At 44.0% G+C, this 19344-nt stretch overlaps 1 protein-coding gene across 1 annotated transcript in view; it reads right to left on the bottom strand.

Annotated features, from left to right (window-relative positions):
* Nucleotides 1-4029: 4029 nt before the first annotated feature.
* PGM3 (phosphoglucomutase 3) overlaps nucleotides 4030-19344 on the bottom strand; it is a 518766-nt gene continuing 503451 nt past the window's right edge. Inside the window, exons 12-13 of the mRNA XM_069606327.1 lie at nucleotides 17304-17477; nucleotides 4030-4430 (exon numbers count right to left, since the gene is read on the bottom strand). Of these exons, the coding sequence (XP_069462428.1) occupies nucleotides 4344-4430; nucleotides 17304-17477 (261 nt within the window). The 3' untranslated portion in view covers nucleotides 4030-4343. The remainder of the gene's footprint in view (nucleotides 4431-17303; nucleotides 17478-19344) is intronic.

Raw genomic sequence — 19344 nt, forward strand, 5'->3', positions numbered from 1 at the left:
AAATGTTGGCTATTGCACAATAAAAATAAAAAAAATAATTAAGTATTGTGTAAAACCCTGAATACTGCTCATCTCCCTCTTGAGATAAGTCTGACTTCTCAGCCACAGCTACCAACTAAATCTTTGTGGTGCGGACTGATACCAAAGGGGATTTGTTGCTCATACCTTTAGTCCCTATCGTCTGTAGTGCTCCCTAAGGGATCTACACAGGATTCTGCCTAACATGCTGCACTTAAATAATGCAGGCTTTCTTGAAGGCCAAGTAAAAACACCAACATTCACAGGCAGTTCTCCTTCGAAACCCCTTGTAGAGTTCTCAAATAGGCTTCTTACCGACCCCATCATTTATGTGCACTCGGGCATTTAGGGGGAAGCAGTCCACTAATTCTATTACTGTTTATGCTGGGCATGGTAAATCCGAGGTGTGATGGCACCAGGCAGTAAAAGCCCAAATCCATCACCATATAAGCCAATAAGCAACACAGGCGGCAAAGATAGAGATAGGACTCCTTTCCAGACAACTTTGCAGAAATCAGCAAGGAAACTGCCATAGTATCACCATCCCCACTACCCTCTATGCACAGAGACCACTGGGTTTTAATAGTGTCAAACATCAAACAAAACACATACTTCTACCACAGCAGAAACCTACAACCACCACAAAATGCACACACTCAGCAACACACAACTAAACACAACTCACCATAGAGAATAATTACACACAAATCATCCCACCCACACTCATACAACAACCATCACCCAGCCCTTATCAACTAAAAACAAACCCAGCACACAGTGATCGTTTTTTCCAAACTGAAGCTACCAACAGCACATCTAGCGCTTTCCCTCTCAAACCCACTAAGCCCTCCCAGTTCTGCTTCCCTTGTTAGATCCACCAGCGTGCCTGGAGGCGATGAAAAAGGCAGCAGTGCACGGTATAAATCACAGTAACATAACAATAAGAATTAGACTGAAAGTCAGTCAGATACATTTAGGTGATTTAATTAACCATTAACTTCCAAATGGAGCAACCTCCAACCTTGGAGGACATGGCTTCTCAGCACCATTCAAGACCTGTACAACTCTATTCTGTCAACCCGTGTTACAAAAACCACCACCTCTATCAGATTACATTACACATAATACACCCCGATCAAACAACTGGTGTCGAACTGATCCCTATTCTGGTTCTGAGATAGCCAAGTATACATTACAGTGATAAGGGGCACAACACTTGAGTCTAAGAGAGAGACTTGCATCTTTCCTGCAAAACCCTATAGGCACTCCTGTGCATGCCAATTATTACTCACCTCCCTAAAAGATGAGTGTGGTTACTGCTGCAGTGCTTATATGTCCGTGGCTCATGTACTTCTGTAGTTCAGCCAGCAGAAATAAAATACTGACAGCTAAGACACAGTAAAGGACTGGAAGCGGTTTATTTTTAAGAAAACCTATTGCACTTGATCCTCTTCCCTCCAGATATCTGCGTCGCCTGCAATCCCCACTAATCCCGACTGCTCCTAGAGGTCAATTTCATGCTCAGCCCTTACCTTTGCAAGAGTCCACCTGCTTCTGTCAGCACGCACTTAACCCCTGAACACAGCACTACTTATCTAATGGGAGAGGGAAGCCAGACTGGCTCCCTCCATACTTCAGTGCGAATGAAGCATTGGCTCAGCACTTGCTGTCAGACTCCGCTGGACCCTGGACTCACCCGGGGACACCTCAGTGCTGTTGCTACAATACATTGCCCTTGTTCAAAACGAATAATTGTTGGCACTGCATCCTTGAAATAAAATGCCTTGGCTTGAATAAGGTTTGTTAACAGATCATACACTTTAACTCTCAGTGGTGTCCGCTAATCATTACATATCGCCCATGTTGATAAGTCTCTGGTTACTCCAGAACATGAGAAGTATCCTTCCCATTAGATCCCCCACTCCTCTTCTTTTCCATCCTATGAATGCTTATTATTGTTGCAGAAAATGCCTTTGTGCCAGCTTCTAAAGTTTCCGATCATGAAGACTGGTCGTTAAAAAAAGAAAAATCAAACAAGTATTAAACTCTTTATTGGAGCGATTTAGAATTGTGGGCCAAATAAGTCAAAATGCTCAAAGTAAATGGCAAAATAAAGCTTCGAAACACCAAAATGACAGGATGTCTTCTCCACTAGTTTAGCAGTTGCAGAATAATATGGCAACGTCTTCTCTGGCTCAAAAGAGGGACCTTTGGTACGTCAAGATACTCCACTTGGGATTCCTTCCCAGAGGGGTTTTAAAGGGCTCACGCACTTGCCGGCTGCGAGCTTTGTAGGCTCTATTTATCTGCATCTCCTTGATGCAATAGGTTCTAGTCATCTGCTTCTTATCCTCAATGTATGGAAGGCCCTGCCCGTCGGTCTTTGGAACATGCGGAAACACTAAGCATGTTCACCTGTGGAGGCTGGAGTATGGTAACTAGATCTCCCTCATGGTGGCAAGGAGACAGACTGATGTCTGTATGCCTAATATTGGGGTCTAGTCTCCTCCCTGCCATAGACCCCTGGCTTTATTCTCACAAACATAAGATGCACTCATGACTGTGGATGGACACCCCACTACTCCCGGAACCTCTTCCTACTCTCTGGGATTACTTTCTCCAAAGTTGCCACAGCACTCTTTTCTCTTGTGATCTAGATTTCAGAGCGGTGGTCTCACCCCCGACATGCATACAGGTGTCAAGGGCACTGAGGCTATTTCTTTTACACCTCCCTCGCCTAATGCAGGTCAGCATGAAAAACACAATTTTCTATTTTTTCATGACATACGCCATGTTTTTACAGAAAAACTCCACTTGGTGAAAAACATGGATCAATCAATGTGAAAGGGTCTGGGGTATGCGCCCCTGTCAAGGGAGAATGGGAGGTGAGGGGTCCCTGGAATGACTGGAGCCATCTATGCCAATTGGTGCTCTTCTTGCTGAACCAGTGCACATCAAACTCTGTCCTGGTCAGGTATATTTTTCTATTCTTGCAGAGACTACCAAGAGTAGCATGACATGACTCCTGAGAAACCTGCCATTGATCATGAATCCTGAGATGTAGTGCAAAGCAAAAGTAAAATGGAACCGCCAGTACCACAATGTAGCTGGGTCTAATGGACAAGACCCGCTTGAAGCAGGAGGAAAGGACTGACCTTGCCCCTTCATAAGCTGAAAGGAACACTAAACTCCCACCCCACGAACCTCAGATGGACCACAGGGGAACTGTGGTCAACAAATACATGGGAATAGGGGAGACGCAGAAACACTTCCCAAACCATATTTGAACTGAGACTCCTCCAGGATAGGAGACATTCTGTGAGCAAATGACCCCTCTGACAACAACGCTGCATGGCAAAACATGTAGATTGAGAAAGGGCAGGCTAGAGACCTTTTTGAAGACTTCCAGGGGATGTCCCTGCCCCCAAGAGTATAGTTTAGATAGAGATTGCCTCAGGGGAGCAGCAAACACAGGGAACAAATAAGTTCTGAGCAGAAGCTGCAGGGATCACCCCTAGACTGGGGACCCCAATTGCTTGGTGCATATATTTATTGGTTGTTGTGGGATTCATTGAGCGCCTTGCCACATCAATGTTTTCAGTCCCATATCTTTGCACCAGTTTGTGTCTCTTGACCATGTATGTCGAGCTCCCTCATACACACACACCTCATTCAAAACATCTGTGGTGCAAACAAAAGCCTTCTTGCAGACCAGGGGCAGTGCCTGCGAATTCTTCTGGGTAAGCATGCCCAGATCTCGTCATTCATGCCACAGACCACTGTGCACAGAACCAGACAGAAGATAATTTCTCCATGTTTGTAAAGGGATAGCTGTAAAGAATGTGCATATACATTGATGAGGATACATGCTACATTAGGCCTATGTTTACATCACCATAGGAATAATGGTATAAAATGTCATTATCAACTAAAACACCACAAAAGGAAATTACAAGTACAACTAGCATCAGAGATTTAGGTTAAATAAAAAAACACCTTTCAAAGGTTCGATTTAAATGTCTATGTTTTGTTTATTGCACTGATTAGGAAATTCACAGACATGTTGCAGTATGAAAATGGACCCAAACAACCCAGCTAAAAAAGTAAAGAAAATATTCCCGGTTGGATCAGTCATTCAAGATATTTTCAAGGATCAGTTTGGCTAGACATGCACTTAAAAATAAGTTACCAAGGAAATCTCATTATCGTGTTAGATTGTCACAAGAACAGTATATGTAAACATTTGTAGAAAAAATATCAATCAATAATAATGCGGTCTATTAACAAATGTCAAACAATGTCCGTCTTCATATGCGATTACTTCATCATAGTGGGGCAGGTTCTTCTCCTACTCCACCTGCAAGGTGATAGACAGCCACACTTACTGCTTGGGCAAGGGCATCTGCATTTTCCTGCAAATTAAAACATGGATGCATTTGAGTTCAAATTTACAAAACAAAAATGTATAATCTAGTAGAGATGTTCTAATGGTGTGAACAAACAATTTGAAAATAGTTCTAGTATCTGGTTACACATTCCCCCACCACGAGGCGCCTTGATATTTGACTTGCCCACTTAAACAAGTCTATCGGCTAGTATTTAAGAATATGCTTTTGTCACAGATGGATGAAGGAAAAGAGTTTTGTTTAGCATTGAAGAAAGTTTAGAGCCTATGTTTGAAATGACTATTGAGTTATTTGTCCATTGAAAAAATGCAGTTTCAATGCAGTTTGTACAGACAGAGGTGACATGAAAAGGCGAATAGGGGAAAAAATTGGATATCCCACCTTTTAGGATTACTGCACAATGTACCCGGAAGAGGTAAATGGGGAATTGCAAAGAGTCCTTCTCCTGATCTTCTTTGTGTTGCGTTTGCAGGAATTCTCCGAGATATCTGAGATAACAAGCGCAGGATGCGCAGGGAGATCAGACCTCTAACGGCGCATAGTCAGCGTCAGCGCTCGGTATCCCGGGCGCACCAGGTGATTAAATCTGTAAGGGGAAAATAGGGGGAATGTGAAGGCCGAAACCGCATCGGTCACAGCCTTCGCAAATAAATCAAGCATTTGCTGCTTGAACTCCTCCCTTGATGACCCATTCTAGGGTAAGACTAACTCCTCTCTGCGGATGAGTCACTGTCATCCCCCCTATGCTTGTGTTTCTTCTTGTGGGAAGAGGAGGGATGAGACTCACTACGAGAGCGAGACCTGTCTTTTTGTATCAATGGCCCTCCCTATTGCTCTTTTTCTCTATAGTGGCCCTCCTGCGTCAGCTTCGAAAGATTTAGTGGGCGATCAGGCCGATGACTTTGATCTGGGTCTTCCCATCCCCAACTTCACAGAGCACCGTCTTAGGGTGTTCAGGTCGACTGACATGAGCTGTGCTGTCATGCATCCGCCCCACACAAATGTTAGTGAGTCATCGATGGACATTTTGGAGTGGCCATCCCAGCAGCGTTTGAAACCCTAAGGCTTGGGGCCCAACATAGTGGTGCAAGAAAAAATTATTAGATTGCGTTCCGAACTGTGTGCGGAGGTTGTGGAAAAAGGAACTGAGGTAGTGGGCGTAGTGCATGCTCTAAGTAGCATTGTAGATGTCATGACCAGAGTCGAGGAGTACTGGAGTCGAGGCACATGAGAGTTGGAGGGGTGGCATGGAGCTGCACTATGCTCCCAGTCGAGATTTTCAGAGAGCAGCTGGTGCTGGAGGATGTCCATCAAGATGAGGAATCTGTGGGAGAATGCAATTAAATGAAAAGTAGCCACTAGAATCAGACTGCAGTCGTGAGCTCCCATAAAGTTATGCAATATATGACTAGTGGGACTTCCATGACCAATCTAGACTGAAAACACCACCAGGGAATGGAGAGCCACCCCCTGCCATTAAACACGCCTGACACAGGCAGTTGTTCTCCATCGTAAGCAAGTGCACCATTGGGAAGCCCCATTCCTGAAAGATTGGAATGATGACAGACCTGTTCATCTCTCATTTGTGTGGGGCATGAATGAGTCCGCTCACAGCTTCCACTTTCAAGTTATTTTCTCGCTTTAGGTGGGATACAACAGGGTGAACGTGGTTGAGGAGACAACTCTCAAGGTTGGCAGGTTAGGAGGCCAGCAACAGAAGATTTAGCCCCACACTGATTTTTTTTTTTTAAAGCATTGCTGTTGCGTTGTCAGTAAACACTTGAACCCCTGTACCACTGGAGCAAAGGAAGCAATGCTTTCAAATACAGAAAGAAGGCCTTTAGTTCCAAAATATTTATGTGGAGCTGCCTGCCAATAGACCACAACACTCTGTGGATCTGGTGAAGAGTGTCTGTGATATTTGCTCAGAACGGAGCAGAAAAAGACCCTATGAGGGGATTGTCTTCTAGCATTATCACAAGGCGATACCTCTGAACTGAGGATGGACTGAGGATCTGATAGTTGGTTCCAACTGAATAGCTCCTGTATCTGCAAGGGCCTCATCCAGAGCCTGACCAGGGGCATCATCAGAATGCATGAAGCAATAAAGCTCAGAAGCCTCTGGAACCACCATGCAGTTTGATTTCTGGAGATGAAGTAATGAACCGTCTGCTTCAAGGCCAAATTCTGCCCAGAGGCAGACAGGACATTAGCTGAGAGGTATCTAGAACCACTCCAATAAACTGAACCCTCTGAGACAGGAAGCAGCAATACTTCTTCATATTGATTGAAAAATCCAAGTAGTGAAGGCTGTTGCACAGGATCAGGAGGCTACAAAGGTTTCACTCTACTAAGGAAGAAATAATCAACCAATTGTCCAGGTAGGGGTATTTGTGAATCTTTTGAAGACGAAATTGAGGTCCCACGACAGACAACATATTCTTGAAAATTCTGGGACATGCATTTAAGCCAAATGCTAGGCTTTTGTATTGATGGGGCTGGAGATGATGGGGCATAACATCCAGAGAAAATCCCTTCCTGATAATTTTAAGCACAAAAGGCTCCTCTGCAATGTTTTCCCACGCCTTGGAAAAGGAAGAACATCTCTCACGCAATGCATTGGTGTATAAAGGGCATGCATCCCCACTTCAGAGTCAAGTTGACTTCAGAGCAGAATCCTGGTTGAGGAAGAGGACACTGCAGGTTTTGCTTTTGAATTAAATATTTTTTTTGAATGTCTTTATTGGCATTTTTAAACACAACAATGACCATATCCCACAACCCCCCTCCCCCCGAACTCCTAGGTACATTACTTCTCAGTCGAGAATATACACTCTTATCTCGAGTGTCATGGTCACACTGTGAAGTCCAGTTTATGTTTTTCCTTTTTGCAGTATCTGGTCTATACTGGGTTCATCTGTGTCTTGCGGGTAGTGCCACCAAGTTTTTATTCCACCCCCCCTATCCCCTTTGTCCCGTCGGTCCTTCATGGGTTATGTTGGATCATCGCCTGGGTCTTAACTACTCCCGATCAGGTATTGTATGTAGGGGCCCCAAGTGTCTTTAACACCAGGTTGGGTGTGGGTTAGGGAGCCATATCCCATTTCCATGTCATTGCAATACAAAATATCAGCCCTCCATTTTTCCACCCTGAGGTTTTGCTTTCCACCCCACTGCATCACCACCTGCCTTTTGGCTAGTATCAGGATCAATCCTGTTAGATTCTGCATGCTTTTGGGGATCAATTTGGTGTACCCCATTAACGCCATCAATGGGTTTGGTTCTATGCCTACCCCCGTTATTCCACTGATTGTCTCAAATACTCGTGCCCAGGCCATCCGTGTGGTAGGGCATTCCTATGCCACGTGCATAAAGTCAGCCGAAGCGATATCGCATTTTACACAACTACTTGAATTATCTGGGGAAAAACCCTTTGAGCTGGGTTGGTGTCTAGTAAAATTGATGAAGTTATTGGAAGTGAATTAATTAAAATTTTGCATTGGTATCCCCTTTTCTCGTCCCTTCACAGCAGTACCTCCATACTGCCTCTTTTTAGGCAAGATTGTATGTAGTAACCAGGTGGGAGACTACACCAGCCTTGCCCTCTTGGTAACAGGTAACCCACCTATTGGTATAGGTCTGTACTACACAAGGTGGCAGAGTGACTGAGCAGCCAGACAAGGTTTTCTAGTAAAATAATTATTTATTTAACGGTTGGCTTTAGAAAGGGCAATATGCAACAGTAAAAATAGACTTCACAACATTTCCTCAGATTTATGTTAATCAGGTAGACACACACACATATATATATATATATATATATACCCCCACCCATCCCCTCACCACCCTCCCCGCCAACACCCCACATACCGTGGACATTGATATATCACTTTTGACCCTTAAATGCAATACTGAGGTTGTGGAAAAGGTTAGGGAAGGAAAAAGGTTAACAGGTTCTCAGAATAGGTGAATACTTTGCAATGTTTACAATGAAGTCTAGGTTAGACCTTTTCCAGCAATACAAGTTAAACTTATGCACCACCTATGAGGGACAGTTAAAACCAAAGTCAATGGGTCAGAAGAGTCTGCAGGGAGCCAGGACAGCCAAAATCAATTGAAACAATGTCTAGGGAGCTGAGGCACTTCTTACGATAGCACAAAAGTCTTGCACAATGTTATTTAAAGAGTTTGTAGAAAAAGAATCACTGTTGGGCCACAAGCTGTTAGGCTTGTGAAAGGCAAAGCTGCAAGCAACTCTGCAAAAGGCAGCAGCTGCAAGTCTCCAGTGAGAACAAGCAAGTTACAGACAACAGAGGTAAGTACCCCTTCAGTCAAGACAGTACCTTAGGTTGGAAGAAGAGAATCCAGCTGGCTTCTGTTTAGGTTGCAGTCCTGCAGTTCCTGGGTTCCTGGGCCTCAGTCGTGGGGACAAGAGGGAGGACATCTGGAGGACTCTTGCACTGCAATTCAAAGGCGACAATGGGCTCTTACCAAATCAGCAGCACTTCGCGGTTTCAGCTACCAGCAAATTGCACCACCGCGGTTCTTGGAAACCCTATGGGTTCCCCTTGCTTCTGTGGTCCAGCACTCTGTTGAGGTGGCTCAGGCTTGGGTCATCCTGCTTTCGGAGTGTCTTCAGGAACTTCCTGGAGCTCGGGTCCGGGTTAAAGAAGATGCGCTCGTTTCTGGTGTTCCTGACCCCTGGCACTTGGTTCCAGCAGCAGCAAGGAAGTACAGCCAGCAGGGAGAGGGGTTCCAGCAAAGTTAGTCTTGGGGTCAGCTGGTCGCACCAGCCCAAGGGAAGAAGTCGTCCGTTCCGGTCTTCTCTAGTCGATACAAAGCTGGAGCTTCAGTACTGCAGCAGGGCTTCACCGGGCAGTTCAACAGTCCAGGAGTGTACAGCAAGCTTCTCTTCCAAGTTCATTCGTAGGTTGTTTCTTCCAGTGATTGACTCTGCCTTCTGTTCAAATGACCTTGCCTTTTATCCAGGTTTCTCCTGTTCATGCACAGCCTAGCTATCACTCACACAGCAGGATGGCTGTCCTCCAAGGACAGCCAGCCAGCCAATCAGCACTGCGTGCATTCAGGTAACCAAAGAGACTAAGGATAAGGAGTTTTGGGTACCTCCCTCGCTTCCTGCTTTGCCAGACACATCAGAGCCGGAGGCGGATTTCAGCACTGATGCCTGCCAAATGCAAAATGAACAAAAGGGTCAAACCTGTTTTGGCGCACAGAGTAAAACCCACGAAAGACCTCACAAGTAAGAAATCGCGAAAAAAGAAGATGGGGGGTCATTTTGACAACGGTTGCAATACTGCAGCTGAGGATTCAGCCTGCGGTAAAAACGCACAATGGTAGGAAAATTAAACCACTGCCACCAGTCATTAAATGTAGTGAGCACTGAAAGCATCACACTATTGCCCTGGATTTGTTCAATGCAAGTGTTGCACACCCCTTCACGCATTCACAGCCGTACTACCTCCTCCTTGGCCACTTTATGGCTTCTCGGCTCTCAGAATCAGCCTAAGTCAACAGTTGCTTCTAACTTACGGATTGGTTATTACGATGATGATTTGGGGTTATGTCCTGTAGATTAGTCTTTTGTGTTCCGTAGTCCTTCCACCATCTTGCGCTGTGCAGGTTGCCGCATGCTCTGAACTGGGCGGGTGTATGTGGTCACTGCGCGTCAGATCTTCTCTCAAGGTCTCCAACCGTGGGCTGTGCACTACCGCAATATTGTTATGCTCTTTGGATTCGTCCATCGCGTTCTGTGGTCCTCCACCCTTTTGAGTTTACAAGTTGCCCCACGTTATGAACCGAGGAGGTGCATGTGTCGCTGCAGGGTGGGTCAACTCTCAGGGGGCTCCAACCGCGGGCGATGCACTACCTAAGCATCACTGCAGTCATCTCCCCTCTTGTGCCTCACCGGGATTGAGACCTTCCCTGCAACTGCCCCCTCCGCTAGGTGTCTCCCCGGGGCTTGTATTTTCAGGGGTGTCCATCAGTGAATTGGCCTCTCCAGTCTCAGCCTGCCCCTAACCCCCTCTGCGAGCTTGCGCCACCCAGCGCGCTCCCCCTTTTTCGATCACTTAACTGTGGTGATGTCTTCTTTTGCCTGGGGTCTCGCTCTCCTTCCTCCAAGTCACCTTTCTGCTCCCAGATAACCCAGTGTAAGGTTAGAAGAGCATGTTCTCCACTTATGCAAGAGTTGCCTATGGCGTATTCCGCACTTAAAGTGCTCTTGTTCGTTGCCACGTCCCTATCCGGGGTTATGGTCTTTCACCAAGGATCACAAGGCTCTGTGCTTATAGGCACCCGGGCACATCACGTATCCTTTGCAGGTCCTCGTTAGGTCCGTCCTCATTGGTACCAGGATCACCTTCCTAGTTGGCTTCTTAGTGTCCGCTGTATCAGGGTCGCAATTCCACTCCTTTATAGGATATTCGGTACACAGCCTCCTCCTGGCGGGTGACCGGAACGGTCATCTCTTCGCCCACGGAGTGCTGGTTAACACCGGATTCCCGCGGCCTTTGGATGTACTGCATACCATATGTAAGGGCTTGCGTCGGTCACCTACCCTGGCTGGGGTGCCTCCGTGCTGATGTTGCCTGGGGTGAGGTCTGTTCCCACTTGCCCAGGTCCATTAGGTTTGACGTAGTCCCAAACCGCTTGCGCCATTGCGGCCAACTTGCTGCTCTCCCTGGTAGCGTCCTGCTTATCTTGGGGCGGATTGTGGGCATAGTTTAGCCCCCTGGGGCCTGCTCATCCTCTGTGGCATTTAGGCTGGTGTGTTCAGGCACCCCAGGTGTGGTGGACTGTATCTTCTAGTATCGTGCACCACCAGGCCCCAGACCTCACCCAAGTGTGGGCGAGGGTTTCGTACACTTCGGAGCCGTGTCTAAAGGATCGGGCAGGTCGGGAAACATCAGGATAATTACCTGATTAACATTCGGTACTTCAGAGCTATGGGCTGACAGCCATTTTGGCTGGGCTCTCAAGCACCCTCTTGAATGAAATATATTTTTAAAACGCACCCGTAGAAGTGGATGACTTGCCTTTAACCAATTGTCCAGCCTAAAAATGCTTGGAAAGCCAAAGAGATGGTAGCCAGATTTAGAAGCAGCAGAAATTGCGCTTTGATATTTAGAAGTCAGAGTGCCAGTTTTGCAGGTTTGGAGGATTTCATCCATAGAAGGAGAGAAAGTTCATCCATCAAACAGTGGAAATCAGAATCAAGTGAAGTTGTGTTCATGTAAGCATGACTAGACATGTAGACTGGGGAATTAATGGCCCTTGAAGATGTGCAGTGAGGTCTTTGGTAACCTACAGCAGTTTTATGGCTGCTTCCTTACCCTGTGCTAGCCTGAGAATTATTCTTGGTCGCCCGGAAAAAAGAAATCCCCAAACTGCTTAAAGGCCCCACAGTTTTGGATGTTATACCCAGCCAGAACACAGGCAGAATTAATTTACTGAAGACACAAGGTAGAATTTTGATGCAGCATCTAGCCCTGTGATTCCGAGTCTTTTGTCCAGGACTGCAGAGGAATTCTGAACAGCCACCCTACGTTTACTCAAGACTGCCGATGCCACCACAGATTGCTCTGGAAAATGCCCCATTATAACGCAAGGCTTGTCTTTAGGGGTCTTCTATTTGGAGTCTAACACATGATCGACTTTGAATGAAGTCTCAACCAGATGTGCACAAATATACATCAGGGTCCCTGCAAACCATGAAGAACCGGGAGCAAAATAAACATAAAACACTAGTCCTTTGTAGTTTTGACCATGCGGTTCACACAAAACCTTTTAGCAAAAAAAAAAAAAAGATTTATTTACCATACATGGGAAATACCCTATGATAGCATGAGTTATAGTTCACCCTCAATATACCTCAAAACCCATAGCAAAATGTGCATCAAAAACATTTATCAAACCACTAACACTACTAGAAAAGTAGCACAAAAACAATGAACAGTCAGGACAATATATACATTTTTAAACCACGTATTGCATTACTCCGCAAATACCTCAATAAGACAAAAACACATAAATAACACTGTTAAAAAGACATATGTGTAAAGTGCAAGCGTGACTCAGAATGCTTCAAAGTGATGCTAGTGCTTTCAATACTGGTACTTATAGATAGCTGCAACATGCGATCACCCAGTAACAGGACTCACTGCCAGTCTGAGAACAGTAATCAATATAGACAGCTCAACCATAGCATAAACTCATACAAAGTGAAGTCAACTTTTGATAGATCAAACACATAGATATCAATATGGTCAAAGATCTACGATGCAACAAAGCTGAATGTAATCTGACTAGAACAGTGCTGACCATTCAATGTGATCATCCAAACCTGAAATGTGGGATTGTAATTGATAAATCCAATGTTGTTGATGTTTAGCTGAAAGGGTATCTAAAGACCTACCCCTAAAGTCCTTAATACCTTTCTGTACGACAAATCATTTAAGGTAATCAACTATATGTTGGCACTCCAGAAAATGTGCCACTCAAGGGGCTGCAACAACTTTGTGGATTCAGGACCTAGGCTCCTTAATTCGAAAACATACAGGTTGTGTGCTTCTCCAACATAAGACTTCTGACATGGACAAACGATCACATAAATGGCATATGCCGTCTACAATTGGTGAATTTACAAAGAGGCTACTTTTTACCTTGTGCCTCAAACTCAGTATTGTGTACGGTAAATTGACAGACCGTACATGTTCCACACCTGTGGTGGCCCAAAATAGGTGGTAACCCCAAGAGACCACGAGTGTCTGAAATGAGTGCTTCTTGCTGATTAGGGATGTCTGTGGATTCAAGCCCTTTTTGAATGCAAATAGAGGTTTAGTTATTTCCGGATCATACACCTGTACAACATGCCAATTTCGGAGTATTAGATTCCTTAGCGCATTGACACATACCAACCGATTATTGGTTTTTATTTTTGCGCAAGGAGTTGTTCCATAGGAAAAAAAAGTGCATGCTTAATAGAGCGTTGCACATTTTTCCTTTTGGTGTAGCCTCGTAACAAAAGGCAATTCTTCATTATATTGTCTTCATGTTAAAACTTGTCTAGTAAAGTACAGCTTCTGCGAATCCGTAGGAACAGGTGCAATGGAATATTTCTTTTAAGGCTGTCCAGAAGTTGACGTTCGTAATGCGGGATCGTATTTCTGTCTGTTGATTTTCTAAACAAAGTGACTTCTAATAGACCTTCCTTGGCTCGAATGAGTATGTCACGAAAGGAAAAAGCTGATCGGCTAAGGGTGGTTGTACATTTCAAATTCAGATGAAGAGAGTTAATCCACGTAACAAAATCAGTAAGTATAGATGAATCATTTTGCCAAATTATTAAAATGTCATCGATGTACCTCTGATAAAACTTAATAAATGGTAAAAAAGGATTTACATCAGTATATTCTGTATTTGTAAATCGTTCTACAAACAAATTGGCCACACTTGCGCAAAGGCAGCCCCCATTGAGGTGCTGTATTTTTGTTTATATTAGATGTCTTTATAGACAAAGAAGTTTTCAGTCAAATCTACTGCAGCTAAATCATTTATCAATTTGGTGGATACTTGGAGGGGAGCCTCTTGTTACTCTAAACTCTGGGAAATAACTTGGTTACTGCTCTCTGGGGAATGTTAGTATAAAGGGACCCTATGTGCAAAGTGACCAACCAGTCTGTCGAGGATTCAAAAGACATTTTCTAGTCGATGAATTACGTCTCGAGGTTCTTTGAGATAAGACTGCCAACATAGAAATATGCCTGATAAAAAAATACACATTTGGATATTGGTTCTGATATAGATCTGCATGCCGAGACTATAAAATCGACCCAGTGGAGAAGAAGCAGATTTATGAATTTTTTGTAACAAATAAAAGCTGGATTCTTAGGTGATTTGGGATTCAGGAAGGAGAGTTCTTGCAAACTCAAACTGACCTCTTTGTAAGCTGTCTAATATCTAGAATAGTTCCAGATAGTTCTGGGCTCGGGTCCTTAGAGAGTGGGAGGTAATATGTCAGACTGGACAGCTGTCGCAGCAATGGCATAGTCTTGAATGGTTTCAATAACTATTCCTTCACCTTTGTCGCCAGGTTTGATGACAATCTAGAAGTTGTTTTTTGTTTCTGTAGGGCCGGATATTCAGATTTAGATAGGTTCAATTGAATAGACGCATTAGTGGAAACAATGCTGCTCAGGCCAGTCGTAATGACAGCTTCAAAAGTCAACAGAACTCTTTGGGCATATCCATAGTTTGGGGTAAAAAGGTAGATTTAACAGAAAAGGGAGAACTCTGAGGGTCTACTGTACTGGAGGCAGAGCCAATTTTGAGACGAATGACACATACAAATTGGCACCTCTCAGTTTCAAGGAGAATATTAGGGGGCTATTGGCTTGCTACAAAGAAGAGCTCTTCTGCTCAAAAGGCTGAGTTATGGTTCTGAAAGAGGTACATTGGTCAAATAAAAAATGGCAGACTGCTCGTTTACCAATGATAAACTATCCTTGAGGGTGTTGAATTAGTTGATCTGTTCTGGACACTCTTGGTAGTACATTTGATGTTGGTATGTCCATTCCCGGGGTCTTCCTCATTGACCTCTATAACTGCCTCGATTTAAAAAAGGATGAGACTGTCCTTGAGTAAGAAGAGACTCATTGCGAGATGTGGATATACCCTTGAACTCTTGCTCCGAGTTCGATCATGAGCTATCTGAAAAGGTAATCCACTTTTTCTCAGGGGAGTAACTTATTAGGATATAATGGCTACCACCCAGGTCTAGGCACAAAATCGTATGACAAATCTGGATAGACTGATTCCTTTTTGAAGTTTAGAAGGTCTTTAAGTTTGTCAATTTTATTTGTGGTGAAAATCTTAAAGTCATCTATTTGCTTTTGAATATATGAACATTTATCTTTGATTGCAGTGATCAAGGGGTCAGATTTAAATGCCTGTTCTGCTTGTTCCATCTCAAGCAAGATTTTACGACTTCAGATTAAGCAGTAGTGATAGTGATGACCAATAGGTCCCAACTACATTTATTGGCGATTTGACTAAAAGATGTTTTATATATTTTATATTATCTAGAAACAAGCAGGGTTCATTTTTATTGTGTAAGCCCATAGGAGTGATGTTGCCCTTAAACGAGGACCATGCATTTCTGACCTAAACTGGGTTTTTTTTAGCTGCAGAAGGCTATCACTGCTAACTTCGGAAGCATGGGTCCCTTCTAAGGATATGTTTTCAAAATATGATAGACCACTAATTAAGGCTCTGATATGTCACTCTAAATATGGTAATCACTTGTTATCCATTGTACAAATAGATAACCCTAACCAGCTAACAAGATATTCTAATGCACAAATATACATTAAGGTCCCTGCAAATTACGAAGACCATGGAGCAAAACAAAAAACACTAGTCCCTTGTAGTTTGAACCATGTGGTTCACACAAAAATGTTTTGCAGAAAAACTATTATGCATTTACCATACATAGGAAAAGCCCTATGATAGCATGAGTCGTCTGTTAATTTATTGTACAAACAATCCAGTTTGAGGCACAAGGTAAAAAGGGGCCTCTTTGCAAATTCACCAGTTGTAAGACAGCACATGCCATTTATGTGATCGTTTGTCCATGTCAGAAGTATTATGTTGGGAAAAACACACAACCTGTACATTTTCACATTAAGGAGATTGTGTCCTGAATCCACAATAAAATGATCACAGCCCCTCTTGGTGGCACATTTTCTTGAATGCCAATATATACTTGGGGACCTAAAATGGTTAATCGTAGAGAAAATGATTGCAGACAGAAGGGGTGGGTCTTTAGATGCCTTATTAGCTAAAACGCGAACAGCATTGGATTAATAATTACAATACAACATTTCAGGATTGAATTATCAAATTGAATGGTCAGCACTGTTCTAATCAGATCACATTCGGCTTTGTTACATAGTAGATCTTTGTGACCATATTTACATGTATTTGATCTATCAAACTTTGACCTAACTTTTTATGCTATGGTTGGCCTGTCTATATTGATTACTGTTCTCAGACTGTCAGTGAGTGCAATCACTGACTGAATGCACATTGCAGCCAGCCTTGAGTACCAGTATTGAACATTTGAAAGCATTAGCATCACTTGGAAGTATTCTGAGGCATGGATGCCCTTTACACATGTCTTAGTTGTTGTCTTATTGTTGTATTATTTGCTGAGTAATGCAAGATGTGCTTTTTTTAAATATTGTCCTGACTGTTCATTATTGTTTTGTGCTGTTTTTACAGTAATGTTAATGGTTTGATGAATAAAAGGTTTATGATGCATATTTTACCTTGAGGTATATTGAGGGTGAACTATTATAACTCATGCAAACATCATTTTTCCCCCATTCATGGTAAATACATTACAATCGATTTTTTCAAAAATATTTTGTGTGAACTACACGGATCAAACTATGTAGAACTAGTGTTTTTTGTTTATAGAACCAGATTTGCATGACAAGCTCCATAATTGAGGTTTTCATTGCCGTTAAAGGTTTATCTGGAATGGTAAAACGCAGACAGAACACTGGCAGTTCTCACCCATGTTTCCAGCACCTGATTGGCTGAGTTCCATTCCCAAGGTGCAAATAAACTTTCCTCTGAAGGGGGAAAACTAGTTTGGTTTATGTTGTTTATCAACATCCAAGAAAAGATAAGGTTTTAGTTTTGGTAGGAGAATGGATCTTAAACTTCTTACTATAATGGAAAAAAGCTCAAGATCATCCTTTTTTAGCCCTTTTCTTAAATGAAATTACCCAGTAACAACCAACCACCCATCAACAATGCAGCCTGATTCTTGGTAAAATATGTTCAGGCTCTGACCTGTGTGTCTGCCTCTGCATAGACTCGAACAACATCTTCTGTTCCTGATGGACGAACAAATGCTCTTGATAGTTTGTACTGCTTCACAAGGTCATCAATTTTCTCCTGGAGTCCTGGGGGTGTAACCGTACGCCTCTCTGCATCCGTAGTGTCAATTACTCTTCTGTCCGCAACCTAACGGGATGATTACAAGTACAACCATGAGCTTGGTGAGGCATTTCTCTCATACAATTAGCAGTATGGAAAGAAACTCCAGTTACGTCACCAGACAGCTCAATAAATCAAGAAATAACACTCTAGAAGAACAAATTACTTACCTCTCAGTAATGTAGTTTCTGATGGATGTTCCTACCACAGATTCCTCATCCATGATAATTGTATCCCAGCACAGCTGTTATTCAGAAACATTTCTGCCACCAGAGGGCGCAGTGTGGCTCTGTCCGACACTATATATTGAAGCTCCAAGCCCTACAACTTCAATTCCTTCCTTTTTCTCCGACACCTCGACGTTGTCGGACCGCAGAAGCAAAGGTGTACAAAAAATCCGCCAAGTGGGGTAGGTCAGGCGGGTGATGAGCAATCCATGGGAAGAACATTAAAGCGATGCAAATAATTTGTTATTCTAGTGGATTTGTTCCTCCCACTGATTCCTCATCTATGATATACGACCATAGCAGTAAGCAAATCTGGAGTGGGGAGTAGCAAGAGGACACCATCTAAACCAGAAAACTGGAGGACCGCTCTGCTAAGCGGGCTTCCTCCCCTAAAAGGGAATTCAAGCTTTAATTGTTGGGAAAAGTGGGCAAAGAAGCCCACAAAGCCAATTGGCAAATGTCCAAGACATGCACTCCTCTCTGTAGGGCAGAAGTGGCTGCCAGACCTCTGGTATAATGAGCCCTGAGACCTTCAGGGACATCTTTCCCAGCCAGATCATAGCATTCAGTGATGCAGATAATTATCCATTCTGACATGGTCTGTTTGGTCACAACCCTTCCAGCATGGGCACCAACATAACCCACAAAAAGCTGGTCATCTTTCCAGACATCCCTCGCCTGAGATGTAGTAGCTGAGATCCAGCACCAGGTCAAGCTAATGGAATCACTCCTCTGCCTTGCAAGGAGGGGGCGGAGGAAAAAGTACTGGAAGATGGATCTTCTGAGAGAGATGAAAACCCAAGACCACTTTCTGAAGGAAGGAGGGTCTCACTCAATGTCACCTTCTCTTGGCAGAAAATCAAACTGGGAGGTTTTTAAAAAAAAAATGTTTTTTATTGCATTTGTAACCAAAAAAGAAGACAAACAGTGGAACTTTCAACATTGTCCCTCCCCCTTCCCTCCCTCATGCCCCACTTAACCCCCACCGGCTGATGAATGTTTATCACATTAACGGTATGTCCTTAAGAGTTTGTCTCCTCATGTAAACATGTCCAAAATTCAGATTTTGTGTGGGCACCAATGTAGCATGTAATCCCTTTGTAGGTATTCTAGCGACAGCCCCCAGTTTTGCCCAGCCCCTTGGATGTTATAAGTTATGCGCTCCATTGCTATGAATAGCCATACTCTCTGTAGCCATTCTATCATGGATGGCAGTGATTTCTGTTTCCATCTTTGGACTATTGTTAGCCAGGCGGCGGTAAGGAGACCCATGAAGTTTCTCTTCGGCGGTAACCCTTAAATCCGGCGGTAGCCCTATTACCGCCGGATTTAAGGGTCCGCCGAATCAGGGCTTCGGCGGATTTCGCCCCAGCTCTTGGCTGGGGCGAAATCTGCCGAAAATTCGCACTATTACCGCCGGCGGGAAATCTGCCGGCAGTAAGCGTGCACATTTTCCCCATTGAGCCCAATGTGGAATGGGGCATTCCCGAATGGGCTCAATGGGGAATGGGGACTTCCAAGTCCGCCCAACTCGTGATCCCGCGCTATTAGCGCTGGGGGCTATGGCGGTCGCGCTAATAGCCCCCGCGCTAATAGCGTTAGCGTTACTGCCAAGGTCGTGATCAGGCCCTGAGTCTTTGTCATCGTCCTGTCTCGGGGGTCCCACA

This window comes from Ambystoma mexicanum, chromosome 4p (assembly GCF_040938575.1).
Source record: "Ambystoma mexicanum isolate Mex_15411 chromosome 4p, UKY_AmexF1_1, whole genome shotgun sequence".
Lineage (NCBI taxonomy): Eukaryota > Metazoa > Chordata > Amphibia > Caudata > Ambystomatidae > Ambystoma > Ambystoma mexicanum.